The sequence below is a fragment of the Capra hircus genome, chromosome 3 (assembly GCF_001704415.2).
Source record: "Capra hircus breed San Clemente chromosome 3, ASM170441v1, whole genome shotgun sequence".
Classification (NCBI taxonomy): domain Eukaryota; kingdom Metazoa; phylum Chordata; class Mammalia; order Artiodactyla; family Bovidae; genus Capra; species Capra hircus.
The window spans coordinates 382881-400008 of NC_030810.1; the positions used below are offsets into that span (position 1 = coordinate 382881).

At 63.2% G+C, this 17128-nt stretch overlaps 1 protein-coding gene across 1 annotated transcript; it reads right to left on the reverse strand.

Annotated features, from left to right (window-relative positions):
- ATG4B (autophagy related 4B cysteine peptidase) lies at positions 507-16751 on the reverse strand. Its single transcript, XM_018039742.1, has 13 exons — positions 16655-16751; positions 9524-9625; positions 9325-9396; positions 8153-8251; positions 7690-7791; positions 7130-7202; positions 6553-6632; positions 4181-4374; positions 3819-3897; positions 3521-3666; positions 2553-2609; positions 2198-2291; positions 507-1584 (listed from the first exon to the last, which is right to left on the reverse strand). The coding sequence occupies exons 1-13, from the start codon at positions 16662-16664 to the stop codon at positions 1511-1513; spliced, it is 1182 nt and encodes a 393-aa protein (XP_017895231.1). The 5' UTR covers positions 16665-16751; the 3' UTR covers positions 507-1510.

Genomic DNA, 17128 nt, shown 5'->3' on the forward strand with positions numbered 1-17128 from the left:
AAATTAATGCTTTCAAATTATGGTGTCAGAGAAGACTTCAGAGTCCCTTGGACTGCAAGCAGATCCAGCCAGTTCTGAATATTCACTGGAAGGACTGATGCTGATACTGAGGCTCCAATGCTTGGGCCACCAGATACAAAGAGCTAACTCCTTGATGCTGAGAAAGACTGAAGGCAAGAGGAGAAGAGGGTGACAGAATGAGATGCCTGGGTGGCATCACTGACTCAATGGACATGAATCTGGGGAAACGAGATGGTGGTGGGAGGGAAGCCTGGAGTGCTGCTGTCCACGGGGTCAGTCAGACGCGACTGAGCGACTGAACACAAGAACCAGCGCCGTGCAGAGCAGGTCCACGCAGGGGGCACCACCTGCCCAGGCCTGGGAGCCACGAGCTCGCCATGCGTGTCCACCAGGTCCTTCCCAGGGGTCCTGACAAACTGGGAAAACACCGTCCCTGTTCTCACTATGTCCAATTACAGCTCTGGGAAAATCAAGACACACACGAATTCTGTTTTCTATTGAAACTGTTATTATTTGCAGTAAGGAACCGCGAACTATATCACTAAGAGTGAATACTCCTCAATAAGCCTTCCCCAACACACACGAGACCGTCCCCTCTGGTCTGTGGTCCCGTCCGGCACTCCTGCTGCCGGCTGAGCAGAGGAGACCCCGTGCGCCAGCGGGAACAGAGACCCCCCAGCTCTGCCTGAGGGACGGAGAGGGGGAGGAGACAAAAGGAGATGAAATAACTTAGGTGGACAACACCCGGCGGGTGGGGGCTCCTGGGAGGGAGGCTGCCCACACCTGAGCTCCCAGCCGGTCTGCACTCCCGGGTGGGACACAGGCCGTCGGTGGGGCCCGAACGCAGGCTGAAGGTGGCAGGTGGCCCCGGGTCAACGTGAGCAAGTCCGGGTGTGCCCCCGCTGTGAGGGGCGGCACACCCGCCTCACGCCACAAGCGGAAGGCTTGACCCTCGGGCCCCAAACCATCTGAAGCTGTGCCAACCAGGAGGGAGGCCCTGACGAGGGGTGAGGTGGGGGGGTGTTCCAGGGGCAGCGGGTGAGACAAGCAAGCGGCAGCAGGGGCCCGTGGCCTCCCTGGGGCTCTGGCCGGGCGGCACTGCTGCCTGGCACGGCGCGCAGCGGCATCTGTGGGCCTGGCCGCCTGCCCCCACGCCTCTCCTCCTAGTGCAGGATGCCCACCGTGCTCCTTGGCCCTTTTCCCATGGCACCCTGCAGACTGCATCTTCAGAGCCCGTCTAGGGATACGCCCAGCGGCAGCCATGTCCATCATGGAGCTTCAGACAGGGCTTTAATTCCGAGATGAGCGGCCGGGCCAGGAGGGCACGGGGCACCGGGCAGGGCTGGCAGTGCGGCAGGAGCGTGCGCCCGGGGCTTCCGTCACGCGGAGGCAGCTGGGCTGGGGCGCTGGGCGGAGGGCAGCGGGTGGATGAGACGCGGCGGCCAAGCGCCCCTGCAGGGCTAGTGAGACCATCCCACCTGCAGGACTCTCAGAGGGACAGGATCTCAAAGTCTTCGTCTTCTGAGTCAAAGAATCTTTCCAGTCGCTCCGCGTCAGAAGAATCTAGACAAAGCAAGACAAAGCCTCGGTAGACGCCGGAGTGGATCGCTCAGTCTGGGGCTGAGGGTCAAGTGCCCGAGGGCACACAGGCCTCATCCCATGTCCCACCCGCGTGCCCTATGAGGAGCACGTCCTGCCCAGGGCCCGACTGTCAGGGCGGCCTGGATGCAGATTGGGGGGCGGGGCAACCGAGACTGCCCAGCTGGGGCGCCCTGCTCCTGCCAGGGTCTGAAAAGGCAGCAGAGCCCAGCACTGGGACTCAGGGACAAGGACCCCCCACAGGAGGGCGCCCAGCCGCACCACGCGGGCCCCCTCTACACAAGCTCCACTCACACTGGGAAGGTGTCCCCAGAACCACAGGGCTGCAGGGACCGAGCCCCAGCAGCTGCTTCACCACAGAAGGCCTAGCCTATCCTGGCTCCCAGGAGCCCGGGGGAGCATGAAGTGGACTTGCGTGCTGTGTCCCCAGGGGTCCCTCACAAAGCCCCAGGGAACTGTGCTGGGCTCAGGCCAGCGCGAGAGGCCACGGCTCAGCAGAGCAGGCCCTGGGGAGGCAGGGGAGGACAGCGCCACACAAACTGCACCCCGGGCCGAGACCCTGGGCCTCTGGACTCACCTAAGGACAGGTTGAGGACGTCGGGACAGGCCAGGTGGGAAGGCTGCTGCTCCACCAGCTCAAACATGGGCAGGGCGCCTCCCAGCAGGGACAGCTGTCGGGAGGCTACGCGTCAGGCCACGGCCAAGGGGGGGCCAAGCGGGGCCAGGACCCGCCAGGCCGAGCGGCCTTCCTGGGCGACCCCAGGGATGGGGACCCCAGGGGGCCTGCGACCACAGCAAGCATGGCCGGGCATCCCGAGGCAGGCAAGGCAAGTGTGGCCCCGCACAGGGCGGGGCAGCTGAGTGGGAAGCCGGACCCCAGACTCCCAGCCAGCCTCCAGCCCGCACCCCACGGGACGGGAGCCACCACCCACCTTTCTCACTTGCTGACACCAGTCGTTAAAGTCATCCTCAGTCTTACAGAAGAATCCCTGCAACCAACACCCACAGTAAGTGGGGCTACCAGGCCCGTGGGCCCTCAGGCGCACCCTGGACACACCGGGCCTGCCTTGGTGTCTGGCCGCGGTGCCCACCCCCCTCCGCCCAGACAGACTCAGACCCAGCCGCGTTCTCACGAGCTCACAGGCCGGCTCCTGCGAGACCCCTGCCGATGCCCTCCCAGGGGCCACGGGCCTCTGGGAGTGACCCAGACCCATAGGCAGTGCGTCTGGGGTCGCCCCTTCTCAGGACCAAATGCCTCATGTCCACAGCTTGGGTGACCCGTATGTTGTTCTGATTTCTAGGGATCCCTGCTGCTGCTGCTAAGTCACTTTAGTTGTGTCCAACTCTGTGCGACCCCATAGATGGCAGCCCACCAGGCTCCCCCATCCCTGGGATTCTCCAGGTGAGAACACTGGAGTGGGTTGCCATTTCCTTCTCCAATGCATGAAAGTGAAAAGTGAAAGTGAAGTCACTCAGTTGTATCCGACTCTTAGCCACCCCACGGACTGCAGCCTACCAGGCTCCTCCATCCACGGGATTTTCCAGGCAAGAGTACTGGAGTGGGGTGCCACTGCCTTCTCCACGGGGTCCCTGGCCTCCCGCAAATGTTTTCTGAGCCGAACCAACCCTTCCCGCCTTGCCGTCAGCAGAGCGTGAGCGAGCAGGTACATTCTTAGGGGCCACCCAGCAGACATAGCAGCTCAGAAACCAAGCCGGAAGCGCGCGGGGTGGGGAGCCCGAGGAGGAGCCGCGGCGGGGGCCGGGCCAGGGCCGCCCTGCGCGGGCTCTGAACCGCGTGACGTCATGCCAAGCGCATGGCAGTGAAATTCCGGGAACCGGGGGCCTCCCTCCTGCAGCAGCAGCAGCAGGGCAGCGCTGACGGCGGACACGGGGGACGCACCACGGCGATGGACGGGTCGAGCTCCGTGATGCTCATCCTGCCGGGCGGGTGCTGGCAATGGAAGCTCTCGTCCGGGACCGGGCAGCGGTCAGCGGCCGCCACGGCCGGCTGTGTGGTGTGGGGGTCCAGGTAGATGAGCTCCTCCCCTGGGCGGGCGGGGGGTGGGTCAGCGAGGGCAGGGCGGCCCCACCGCAGCCCCCAAAGCCACGCTGGCCTCGCGCAGGCGGCTTCATGTCCAGTGGCGGGGGGCACCCTTTAGACCACCCTCTTCCTTCAACCGCAGCAGACCCCCACTCACCAACGTAGCCGATGAAGTAGTGGGCACTGTTGGGCTTCCCTCCGATCACCCCCAGGGACTGGGGCATCCGGAAGCAGTGCTGCGGGGAGCAGGGCTGTGAGCAGGGGCTCCCCCCGCAGGGCTGCGAGCACAGCCTCGCAGAGCGCGGCTCCCGACCCCGAGGCGCGGCTCCTTCGGGGGAGCTCCAGGCGGGGTGACGGGGACGGCAGGGCAGCAAGCAGCCGCACACGGGTCGGCCCAGCCGCGGGTGGGGCAGGCTGCTGTGGGGAGGAGCTGGCACGACCAGGGCGCAAAGAGGGGATGGCGGGGGGCTCCAGGGAGCAGCCCCGGCCGCAGGAGGGGAGGGGCCGGCACAGACCCACCTTGAGCGTGCCCGCGTAGGCCGCGTTCACGTCCGCCAGCCCCAGGCGCAGCGGGATGAGCAGCACCAAGGGTCTCCAGGGCGCCGTGCACTCGCCGCCCTCGGCCCCCGCCGGAAAGCCGTTGCAATGCCGCTCGGAGTCTGCGGGGAAGGCCTCAGCCCCGGCACACGGAAGGCCGCTCCTGCACAACCTCCCTGCAAGAGGCAGACTGTTCTCAGGGCCTGAACGGGAGGAGGCGCGAGTCCACCGCCAAGACACAGCTGTGAACAGTCCAGTGCGCCAAGTACAGCTCAGACCTGAAAACTGAGCCTAAGGTAAAGCTGCCACTACAGGGAAAGACGGAGCACACGCTCCCTGCGTGTGTGCAGCTGGAAACTCTTAGTGTGAGACGCAGCATACACACAGCAAGGGAACACTTGCGTGCACCTGGGAAGCATGGTAAAGCCAGCCCTGCGGAGCCACCAGCCAGGTGGACGCAGCACTGACCGCAGGCCTGAGGCCCCCTCAGCAAGGAGAGCACCAAGCGGAAACGTTTCTGCTTTTTCTTCCGTCTAAACACATCCGCTAATCCCTCAGGGAACAGGTTTACTCCCGAGTTCAGTGTAGGAGACCCTCCAGCAGCCACAAGCACCCCGGGCACCCAGCCATGGCTCCTGGACACCCATCCCCGCTAACGGGCCAAAAGCACAGGGCGAGAGTGTGCCAGGAAAGGGGCTGCAACAGCACACAGGCCACCGTCAAGGAGCCAGCCACGCCTGGGGCGGGAGGCACGACCCACAGGGAAAACACCTTGAATTAGAAAAAGGTCCGTGAGTCCACTTGCTCGAAGAGGGCCAACAGGTACCCGAGGCAGGGATGGGTGCACCGAGGAGTCAGATCCCACTGGGCACCGCCTCAGAGCCCATCAAACACCCTCTCACGTCCACTCACAGATCAGAAGGGGCCAGGGGTGCGTCCTGAGCAGGTGCCCCCAACCCCTCAGACCTTCCTGAGGAGCGCCATGGAGCCGTCCCTGGTTGTTACTGGGGGCTCTGGAGAGCCTTGAGGGAGGGGCTGGGTGCAGGCACCCCTCCACGCCGCTCCAGGGAGGGGAGCTGTCCAGTCGGCAGCAGATGACGGCCTGGTCCCTCGGGCCTGTTGGTGCTGCCTCCATAAACGCTGGGAGGACTTCCAGCGTCGCTCCCATTGGCTGCCTCTGAGTCCTGTCCTTGGGAACCCCCGTGCTCTCGTGAGTAAAGTGCTCCTGAGTCTCTCAGCTGCTCCAGCAAAGTCACAGACCCGAGGACAGGGTCATGGAGCCTCCAGCCAGTCTGTCGAAGCGCAAGTCCACCACCTGGACTTGCCCTGGGGTCTTCAGTGGGGGGTGTGTGTGGCGGGGGGTTCTGCAGGCCTGCAGACAGGCTCAGAACTGAGCTGAACTGCACCACGCCCAGTGGGTGTTGTGGAACTGCTGGGCTAGGAAAACCCACGCACAGGGGTCGGCGTCAGGCTCTCCCCTCCTGATTTCCAAACACGTTTCTGGGCTTCTCCTGACCCCTGACGCAGCTGCTGGTGCGGTGACACTGCTGCGAAGAGCCAGCTCTAAAAGGTAGTGCTGCTACCGCACCTCCTCTCAAAGCGTTCTCTCTGCACGCGGCTTTATTGACGCCACATTTCTGAAGCTCCTTCCGTCGCCGTTCCCGGTCCTTCCCTAGGCTCTCGAACTGGACTTCACTCCGCCACTGTTCACTGTGCCGTCCCCAGCATTAAAGGTACGTGCTCTTCCCTGAGTCTTGCACAAATCACCTTCTGACGTGTAACTTTTAAGCTTGACTTTTTCAACCCAAAAGCTGAGACAGAAAGCTCGACATTTCTAGGTAGTTCAGGTCCTGCCCTTTTCTCCTGCCTGCTCCACGCAGGCTCGCGCGACTGCCCCGTGGACGCACCTGCCCTGCCGCGCCGTCTCTCAACTCTGTCTCAGTTCTGCTTTGCCGACCAAGAGGCCCTTCTGTGAGGAGGACACCTTCCTGCTGACACTGGGTCCCCCCACGCCTGGCCCAAGACAGCAGCGGCTCGCACACCCCACGCAGCCCACCCCGCGCCGCGCCGACAGGCCCTGTCTGTGCGTTCCAGCCCCGTTCAGACTGCCAGCGTGCCTGAGCTCTGCTCTTCCCTCAGAGACGACAGGCAGACCACGCCTCTGCCTCCAGACCTTGTGAACCCGGGTGCTCCTCGGACCTCTAAACCTTTCGCAGCGTCTGGGGGCCAGGAAGACGCGGCGGCATTCCTCGCAGGGCGTCAGAGCACACACAGGCCCAGCACACGGGCGCCCGGTGCCCTCCCGCCCTGCCCGGGGCCGGCGAGGGCCCTCAGCCCGGGGCCCACTCACTCACTGACGTCCGCCATCACCACCGTGTTGTCCATCGCTACGTGCACAGCCAGGGCGCTCCAGGCGTCGAAGACAGCCAGCTTCCTGCCGGGGAGGGGAGGGGAGGGCGCCCCGATGAGCCTGCCCGGCTCGAGCCTCCTGGCCTCTGCCAGCCGCGGCTGTGCAGGGGAGGTCGCGAGAGCAGCCGTTCCCAATCAGGCCAGCACACGGGCAAGAGTCAGACGCCAAGCCCAGGCCTTGCCCAGCCTGAGGCAGCCCGGCCACCCCAATCAGCCCCGCCTGCGCCCCGCGAGACGCTGAGCTGACAGCGCAGTGGGAGGCGCCGCGCAGGGCAGGCGCCTGTGGCCGAGGAGTCACGGCCTGACAGGAGGGGGCTCTGTCTAATCTGGGGGCTCTGCAGGGGCTCCCAGGACCCAGGTGGGCACACCCTCACTAGAAACAGATTCCAACCCCTAAGACCACTCGGCACGGTGACCTCTGAGGACCCTCCTGAGGGTTCTGAAGAGGCTGAGAGAGTAAGAGGCCCCTCACTCCCTTCAGCAGCAGAGGCCCAGGTGAGTCCACGCACCCCGGGCACGTACTTAAGGACCTGGGCGACGGTGTTGGGCCCGTACCACTGGCCAATGGACTTGCCCTCGCCAACGCCCATTTGTGCTGCAGGAAACAGAGCTGGTTAGCGACCCTCGCCCCCCCCCCGCGTCCCGAAACCCCTCCCCCTACCCAGCCAAGAGGCCGGGAACACTGGCCGGGAAGCCTGCCTCACGGCAGCTCCTGACTGGTGCCAGGATGCGCCACCGCCGCCCGCAGGGACACCCTTCTCTCCAAGGTGCGCCCCCTCGGACCCCGACCCCTAGCCCCGTCGGGGGAGCGGACCGAGGTGGCGTGCAGCTCGGTGAGCACAGAGCTCCGCCCCCTCCACGTGGGTGGAGGCAGGACACGACCACCTGGCCTAGACGGCGGGTGTCTGGACAGGCAGTGCTGCCATCGCGGGTGCCGAGGAGCAGCCCGCAAGGCCTGCGAGCTGCTGTTCACCAGCGCCAGGCTGACAGCACGGGAGCTCGGGCAGAGAGGCGCACGGAGGCCCCAGCCCTCCCCACAGAGGCGCCCTGGAGGCCCGTGCCCAGCGTGCCACGCCCCCCACCTATCTGGTGGATGGAGTAGCAGCTGTCCTTCCTGTCCAGGAACGCCTGCAGGACGCGGCAGTAGCTGTCGGGCTGCCTCTTCCGCTGCGCCCACCTCCAGTCTACGGGGGAAGACACGCAAGTTCAGTCTCCCCAAACACAGGCAAGAGGCCGTCATTGCTATAAAGCACTCAAAACATGCGCGGTGCCCAAACTTCCTGAGAAATTCCCCGAGTGGGAGAACCAAGTTCTTCAGGATCTCAAATATACACGTGCCAACACATCAAACCAGATGCACACGAAAATGGAGACTGGTTCGGTGCTTTAAAAATGGCTTCTGAAACACAAACGCTTATGAGCGTCTTCAGAGCCACTTTCTTTAATCAACGAAAACTTGCAGGTTGTTACAAAGAAAACCCCACAGCCCCGAGAGTGATGGCGATGCCCCCGCCCCCGAGAACGCGCTGACGCTGGGAGACTCACCGCGGCCCAGGTGCCGGCACACCAGGGCTTGGGCGAAGATCATCTGTCCACACCTCAGCATGCAGCCCCAGCCCGTGTCCGAGGTGGGGCCGGTGCCCCCTGCCGTGGAGAGCGAGAGAGGCGCGCACTGTCAAGCCCAGGCCGGGCCTGCGCGGCTCACCGTGCCAACGACCCGCCGAGGGACACGCCCTCACTCCCCTCATCAGGGGCCGACGTGTGAACAAGTCTCAGAGAAACAGAACGTCTAGACACACGCGGAGAGACCTCAGCCTCACAAGGGAGGCCGAGTGGGAGCGGCGTCCCGGGTGTGCGCCAGGCCCCGAGGTGGAGGCGGTGGGACCTGCAGACACGCAGCAGACGGAGCCTGCCCCGGACGGCGGGCTCAGAGCGGGCCGAGCGCCTGCAGGCACAGCCTCGGCTGCACGCGGGTCGCCCCACCGCGCATGGTGGTCTCGTGCGGCGGTCAGCGGCACAGATCACGGCCAGGAGAGCCGCCGAGCGCCCCCGACGGCCGCTTGCGCAGGCTGCCGCCAGCTGCCCTGCCCTGGGGCTCAGACAGCGCTGCCAGCCCAGCGGCTCCAGCCCCATCAGGGCCCAGCAGGAGTGAGAGAGCGCCTGAGATGTCTGACAAGCCCGCCACAGGACGTGGCCCCTGGACAGGGAGGCGCCCCAGGCTCCTGAGCTCTGGGGACAGACGGCAGCCCCCTGAGGAGGGAGCTGATGGAGACCGGGTGCCAGGGACACAGGGAGGAGCTTCACCTTGCCCTTCAGGGCCTACAACCAAGAGTGGGACCCGTGAGGGCAGCAAAGGGGTGTGACCAGTGCTTCCCAGCAACCAACCCACAGCGCCACCAGCTCCAACCCGGGCCCAGCACGGAGGCCCAGAGCCTCCAGGAGCAGAGGCGGCCTCAGCACCGAGAGGGGCCACGCGCTTCCCGCTGCACTCCACTCTGCGCTGCCCACGCCAGGCGTGGCTCATTGCCCAGGCCCCAGGCCCCAGGGAGCAAGCGTGGCTCACTGTCGAAAGCATCCCCGGCGCGGCAGGGCTGGGGCCCTGGGCTGCGGTCGAGCTCTGCAGCCAGCAGGCAGCCTGAGGGCGACACCAGGGACGAGCCCAGGTGCTCAGCTCTACGCTTCCCGCTCAAAGCTCTCCTGCAGCAGGCGGCACTCACCAATGGCCGGGAAGTTCTTTCTGTACGTAAACCACAGTCTCGACGCCACGTCGGCCAAGATCTCGTCCTTTTCTAGAGGGTGAGAGAAGGGACACGCACACACGGCAGTAAGCGCCCAGACCCGTGTCTCAGGAAGTCACAGGCAACTCACCGTCACGCCGCTCTCTGCAGGAGAGCAGCGCAGCTCCGCGGGCCATACCTGTGAGGATACTGTACTTCCTCCCCAGGATCCAGACGGGCTCCGAGGTCTCAGGGAAATCCTCAAACTCAGCGAATCGGAGCGTGTCGTAGGTCAGAGTAGCTACGGAAACCAAAGAAACACTCTGATGGCCGTTTCCTGGTTTTATAGACGAGGATCAGAGATCCCGGACAGCGTCTCTGTACAGAGCCCACGTGGAGTTCAGGGCCTCCGCGTGGCCACCACAGGGAGAAGGGGGTGCTCGGCGCTGGGCAGCAGGGGCCAGGCCCAGGCCCAGAGGGGCGGGAGGAGCAGTCCGCACAGCAGAGGGGCCGCCTGCAGTGCACGGGGCGCGGGTTTGATCCCCGGGTCAGGAAGACCCCCTGGAGAAGGCATGGCTACCTACTCCAGTGTTCCTGCCTGGAGAGCGCCACGGACACAGGAACCAGGCGGCTACAGTCCACGGGGACACAACTGAGCGACTAACACTTTAAGCCCCTAACTGTTTCAGACTCGAACCGAAGAGACAGACGCACACGGGCCCAGACCTCCATCTCTGCATGGGGGGCTGATCTGGACGGCACACACTGCGGAGCAGCAGCAGTCTGGCCGGGCCACCTGACCCCGCAGGGCGCCACTGCAGGAGCCAGCGCAGGGCCTGGGGCTGCGGGCGCCCTGGAACCTGGGGCGCACCCCCCGCTTCCCGCCGAGTTGCGTGTGCGCTGTGTCCGCCTGCGGCCCACCCACCGCGCAGCTTCAGAGAGGCCGGAGCCTGGCACACACCTCCCTCTGCCCTGGGCTCCCGACGTGGCAGCTCAGCCACCGCCCACGGGGCGTCCCGGGCACCCCGCTCCCGGCTGCCGCCTCACCAGCTCCAACAGCGCCCCCACCCCCTCCACTCAGCTCTCCAGAAAATCAAAGACATGCACGAGCTTCTCCCACACGTGACTTTATTTTTCAATGACAGCCCTACCTTTTGGTAAACAACAGTTCGCTAAAACAATCCAAAGGCCACAGGACGTAAAGTATCAGCTGCAGCCGCGTGCTTCCCTGCAGGAGCCGTCTGTGCCGACTCACCTGCGTTTCTTTGTCCAGAGTCCTGGCGCCTCACAGCGTCCTGCCTGCACTGCCAGCCCCAGGAAAGGCGGGCAGAGAGGCACAGGTCCCTGCGGAGCCCTCACAGCTGGCGGTGCCCGGGCAGTCAGCCTCTGGGTGGGGAAAGCTCCTCGCCCATCACCCAGGACACGTGAGAGGATGCCTGCAGCACAGCCGGGACGCAGCCCTGAGCCGTTCCCGAGAAGGGCTCACGAGAGGCTCCAAGGGTGGCATGCGGCACCAACGTCAAGGACAGAGGCACGCGGTCTGCCGGCCCTGAACGGCTGCACTGCTGCTCAACCAACCTGCGCCCCAGGGCTGCGGAGGGCGCTTGCGACACCACACGCCCGCAGCGAGAGGCCCCGTGCTCAGTGCGCACCAGGAGCCCTCCGCGCCGGGGCCAGCCCTGCCTCCTGCCCGTCGCCCAGAACCCCATGGGCACAGAGGGGCCCTGCGCTTCCATAGCGGCTCCCGAGGGCCCGGGGCGAGGCTGCCCTGCTCTGAGGGCCTGCCTTGTCCGCGCGTCCCCCGCATCCACCAGGCTGGCTTGCTATCAAGGGTTAGTAACTTAACCTCCAAGTTTCTCTCTAGCCCTTTCCATGCAGGGTTGTTTGTGCACGTGACTGCAAGCACCGCGCAGGAATAAGCTACAGTTCTGTCTTCTCAAAGAGAGAACACACCTGTGTCTCTGCCTGTGGAAGCCATCCCCACATCTTCAGAGGGCACGGCCTTCTCAGACCTCAAGGCTTACACACCTGTGGACTCACGCCCGCCAGGATGACTCCAAGCGTGCAGGGCCAAGAGGACCTGTCTGGTCTCAGCCCGCAGCGCTGCAGGGCAGTGACGCTCACCCTGCAGGATCAGAGCTCAGAACCCGAGGTGGCCCTGCCTACTGAGCCCCGGAGTGCTCCGAGGGCAGCGGGACACGCGCACATCAGAGGGCTCTGGGATGCTCCGGAGACACCAGCTTCCAGTGAGATGAGCAAGGAAAGGAGACGCAGCTGCTCTGACGCCGGTGACAGCAGCCGCCCGCAGTGGGCGGGTTCTCATCCAAGAAGGGACACGCGAGGAAGCAGGCACGGCCCTCAGGGTAAGGCGCCGACTTTACAGGACACACAGCCAACTTCAGAGGGAAGGGGAAACACGTGTCCTCCCTGTTAACATGTCACTGAGTCCCCCGCCGTGACTAACAACATTACAGGCTGGGCAGCCTCGCAGCCTTCACTGCCCGAGGCTCCTGAAGGAACCACGTGGGCAGGAAGCCGCCAGGCTGAGCAGCCGCGAGCTGACAGGGGTCCCGCAGCCCACACCTCCCACTCCTCCTGGAGGCGGGACCCTTCTGGGCACAGGTCACGGCTCCTATGACATCGGCCTAGGACACCCCAGGCCCGGCTCCCCTCTCTGCATCCTGCAGTCTCTGCCCACGCCCTTTTCCCCTATGCCAGTTAACTCACTGGCAAAGCTGGAGCCAAAGAGAGAAACGGATCAGCACGTGCAACAAGGCCCTGGTCCTCCCAGGGGGTCGCCGGGAGGGCAGCACACCCGTCTCCACAGTCTGAGCTGTGACACCCGGGACAATGTCCTCCAGAATCAGCCCGGTCACCCAGGTGATCTGAGCAGCCCTGGCCCTGAGAACAGGCCCGCCCCCAGCGCCAGCACGGAGTCCGCGGACTTGCAGCTGCAGCCAGAGGGGCAGAGCCAAGGGCTTCTCAGCCTGGGGGGCACGGGCCAGCCCCCCTGCCCCCGACACCCGCCACAAGCCCCCAGCAACCCCTGACCTGAGGCTCGGCCTCTGCGGTGAAGGAAGGACAGACCTCTCCGAATCCCAGTCACTTCTACTGTTCGACTTTCTATTGTGATCTAACTCTGCAAGCAGAGAACCCACCTGCTGGCCGACACACGACGCGCAGTTTTGAGCCTCCGTTTCTTCACCCAGGAAGTAGGGCAAGCGGCCAGCTCTGCCCACGGGATGAGATTGCAGGCTGGCGCCAGGGACGCAGGACCCCAGCCCGGCTCTCAGCCCCTCCTGCCCCCTCCCCGTGAGCTCGGGCCATAACGTGTGCCCGAGGAAACTCAATCGCCCTCCGCCGAACTGAACGCCACTGCTGTTCGTTTTCAGTATTGATTTCGCCAAAGTATGTTTCCGTGCTTCTGGAGGGCAGAAAGCACTGCAGAGCACAAGGTCAGCAGGGACTCCAACAGAAACCCTGATGCCTTTCCATTCTTAAATGGGCGCTCACAATCGCTAAGCCTCACACAGACCGATCCACAAGAGGAGTCCATCCTCGGAAGTTCCTGCAGTGACTTGTCCTCAGACTGACCAGCTCCACCAGCTCAGGACCAGCAGTCTCCACACTCGGCCCGGAGGGCGCCTCGTCTCACAACACAGACCTGCAAGGGGAACCTCGGGATCCTCGTCTAGGAAGCTCACAGGCCTCCTGAGCTATAAGGAGCCCGACTTCCCAAAGAATGCCAGTCTCCAGATGCTTGGGTAGTGACTCTGATTTGAAGTAAGAGAACACAGTAGACGCAAGACAGGTGCCACCCACTCTGAGAAAGAAGGCTTTTAGAAACATTTTTGTCTTCCCAGCCACCTCTTCCTCCCAAGGGTGTCCCTGATCACACCAGGAAGGGAAAACAGAAAGTCCACAGATAGGATGGCAATTCTATTTTTAAATGTTTCAATTTAATGTTATTAACATGACTGAAAAATAGCAAACTGTGCTCAATACACTTAACCAGATGACTTGGTCTCAACTGCACAGTAACTCAAGCAGGGAAGAGCACGAAAGCACACACCATGAGAACTCTTTAGAGCTCAGTGTAACGTACCACACTTCAAAGACGTTTTCCCAACGTGTATATTTCTGGGAGATTATATTTTATAAATACGTGTTATGCTTTGTAAACATGTGTTATGTATGCTTTTAAAACAAAACCAAAAGAAGGGTCTTCCCTTCTTTTCTTCCATACGAAAATGCTTATGTTTAAAATCACAAGTTTGCAAGTAGTTTTTTTCAAATCCCAAATAGTTTATATGAAAATGCTGGCATTGGAAGGACTGATGCTGAAGCTCCAATATTTTGGCCACCTGACGCAAAGAGCCGACTCATTAGAAAAGAGCCTGATGCTAGGAAAGATTGAAGGCAGGAGGAGAGGGGATGACAGAGGATGAGATGGTTGGGTGGCACCACCGACTCGATGGACATGGCTTTCAGCAAGCTCCGGGAGTTGCTGATGGACAGGGAAGCCTGGCTTGATGCAGTCCCTGGGGCCACAAAGAGTGGGACGCGGCTGAGCGGCTGAGCAGCAGCAGCTCTCAATGGAGAGTTCTCAAGGGAGAGCTCTCAATGGAGAGATGGAGCAAGGTAGGGAGACAGATGGAAGGAAAGAAAAGCTGGAACTTTAGGGGCACCAGGACACTGCCCAGGGCACCCCAGTGAACACACCGGAGAGAACAGACTCCAGCCGGCCCTCAGTGAGCCTGACTGCCCTCCTCATCCCCTACGCATTACACCAACACGCGGATTTCCATTATACACAAACCCTGCAGCCCAGGAACACCCACAGGACAGGACCGTGTGCATCACCAGCAACTCAAGTTCTGCTTCTTCCATCACCAACCACCTGTCAGACACAGGCAAAGCCCAAAGATGAAGCACAAGACACCAACTCTGTCCTCAAGGAGCCGACAGCATGTCAAGTCCAGTGCCAACCAGAGCAGGCTGTGAGGACGGGCCTGGGGTGTGACCTGCCACCCACAGCCCGGCAGCAGCCCTGGGCCTCCAGCCCCGCCTCCCCTCCCACTCAGGCCCTTAGAGCCCTTGCCCAAACCAGCCCCACACACTTCTACCTCCAGCCCAGGCCTCCGCTCTCAGCTCCAGGCCCGCAGACCCGAGGCTCCTTGGACGATACAACACAGACGTCTAGCAGGTGCCTCACTCTCACCCCCTGCAAGACCCACCTCCTAACATCTCCCTAGCAAGCAGGGCTCCCCAGGTCTCCCCGCGTGCATTTCCCAGCTCAAGCCATAGACCGCGGCATTTCAAACCCCTCTCAACACGTGGCTGGCCCTCACACTTCCCACCACCACTGTCCTCCTTGCCCCGACCTGCAGAGGTACCAGATCCCAACCCCCTCTCCCTGCGAGGACCCGGGGCTCCAGGCCCGCGCCTGGCTCACTGCGGCGGCCTCCTGCTCCTCTGCAGCAGAGCAGCCAGTGCAAGCCATGCTGCTCCTTGACAAGGCCCCCGAAGCAGCCCCGTCCCACTCACATGCCATGAGCCAGCAAGGCCAACGACCAGACCCTCTCGCTGCCCCGCCTTCAGTTCGCTCACCCCCACCCACTGCGCCCTGGCCACTGGCGGAGCAGGCCACAGGCCCTTCCCCCTGCACCGCTTTTGAGTCCCAGTCAACTGGCTGCCTCTGAGGTGAGACCTTTCCAGGCCATTCTGGTGATTCCAGCTCCCTCCTGCTAGGCCCACAGCACTCTCCCACGAGCCGCTCCGTGCGTGTCACGTCTAACACGCCAGCCAGCACACACTTCTTGTCTACTTCGTTCTCGTCTCTAGTCCCAAGATGTAGAACAATGCCGGACACAGACGCACACTCAGTAATAAACACAGCTATTGAACAGATGACTGTAAAAACCACCAGGACTGCATAATGTTTGGCCAGGAAGGCGGAACCTGTAAGGACTCCAGGAATCAGGGCAGGCTGGACATTAATGATCCCAAAGGATGCACGGCGTCAGGTCAGAAAGAAAACTGACCCACACACCCTAGACGTTTCTGTCAGCATCAGCAAAGGCCTTCACATGCAAACAGCTCTGCTTTGAAGCAGGGATCAGGGTTCCATGGAGCCTCCATCATGTGGCTGCTCTTAACTTGAACAGGACCGCTTCCACGTTTAAGGTAAAATGACCACCAGAACACTGTGCTTTCCACCCTAACCGAGTCTCTCAAGGGATGGTCTTAGTAAGTAACTCTATTCCTTCCCCCATCCAGGGGAGGAGTCCTTTTTGTTTTAAACAGCTTCACAACACATCTGGTTAACATCACATTTTGGGAATCATGGCTACCATCTCCTACTACTACCTAACACGTTGAACTAACAAGATGCCACAAATCACTGAAATATTGGCCATAAAGGTTTATATCACAGCTTCCAAATTGAGAGTCCAGTAAATGCCCATTGCAGCTGCTGTCCAGGAAGAAAAAATGAAGCAAAAACAATGTCATCCAGGATAACAGGGGGAATTAAGCCAGAGGAGAGTCTGTACCGTTGGGAAGGTTCTTAACACAGATCACTTCCTACAGATTTTATAAAAAGAGTAACCCTGCTGTGAGATGGAAAAAGAAGACCTTTCAAGGTGTAAGAATGCTTTCAAGGATACTGGACAAAGATCCCCAACAGCGTGCCAGCAAAAATTAAAGAAATGTCCCCTCCGCAGCAGAAGCACGATGAAAACAGACGGAAACAGCGCACAGAGAGACACGGATGCGCACACACCCTCCCAACCCAGGCCCACACGTTCTGCATTGCTGTTAAGCTCCCAAGAAGTTGAGACACGATGAGGCGGAGTCCGTCTGTCCTTTCAATCAAGGGGAACGATGGGATCATTTATTAGTTACTGAATTTGAAGAAGAAAACATCCGTGCGTTGTGAGTACTGAAGCATGCCGCTCGCCTGCAGCCTACCCACGTTAACTTCGTGAGAGTTGAAGTTTCCCCTTCTTAACGCCGGGCGGGGGGGGACAAAAGCTTCCCGCCGCCGAGTCAGAGACCGGCTTCGCCTGCCCCGCCGCGCCGCCCGGCGCCCCCGCCCGCGCCCCGCGCCGCCCCTGCTCGTCCCGGCCGCCGTCGGGCCCCCGGGAGCGGCCGCCGGGGCGCCAGACACGCCGACCCCGACCGGGCTGTCAGCGCCTCGCCGGCCGCCCGCGCCGCCTCAGGGCCGCGCCCCGCCCCGCGCCGCGCCCGCGAGGCCCCAGCCCAGGCGCCGGCGCGCAGCCGCTCGGCGAGGGCCTCCCCGGCGGACCCGCGCCCCGCCGGCCCTCACCTGCGTCCATCTTCGCTCCAGGGCCGCCGACTGAGCGCGGCGTCGCTCCGACGGCCCCGCAGCGCGACGCGACGGGCCGCCGCCCGGGCCAATCCGGGTCGCGCGGCGCGGGCGCGGGCGGGGCCGGAAGTGCGGGGCCGGAAGTGCGCGGCCGCGGCGCCGCCGCCATCTTGGCGTACGGCGCGCCCGGCGCGGCGGCCCGGGCCCGCGCGCGCGGCCTCCCGGCGGCCTGCGTCGCGCCCCCGGGGATCCCCGCGGCGATTCCCCGCGGCCGCGGAGGCCGGCGCCAGGGAGCCGCAGGGCGCCGGGGCGGGCGGCGGGCCGGCAGCGCGCGCGCGCCCGCCGGGGCGGCCATCTTGCCGTACGGACGCGCCCCGGGCGCCATGTCGCCGGCGGGCGCGGCGGGCCCGGGGCGCCGCCCCCGCCACCCCCGGCCCCGCGCGTCTCGGGCGGCGGCCCTCCTGGCGCCGGGGC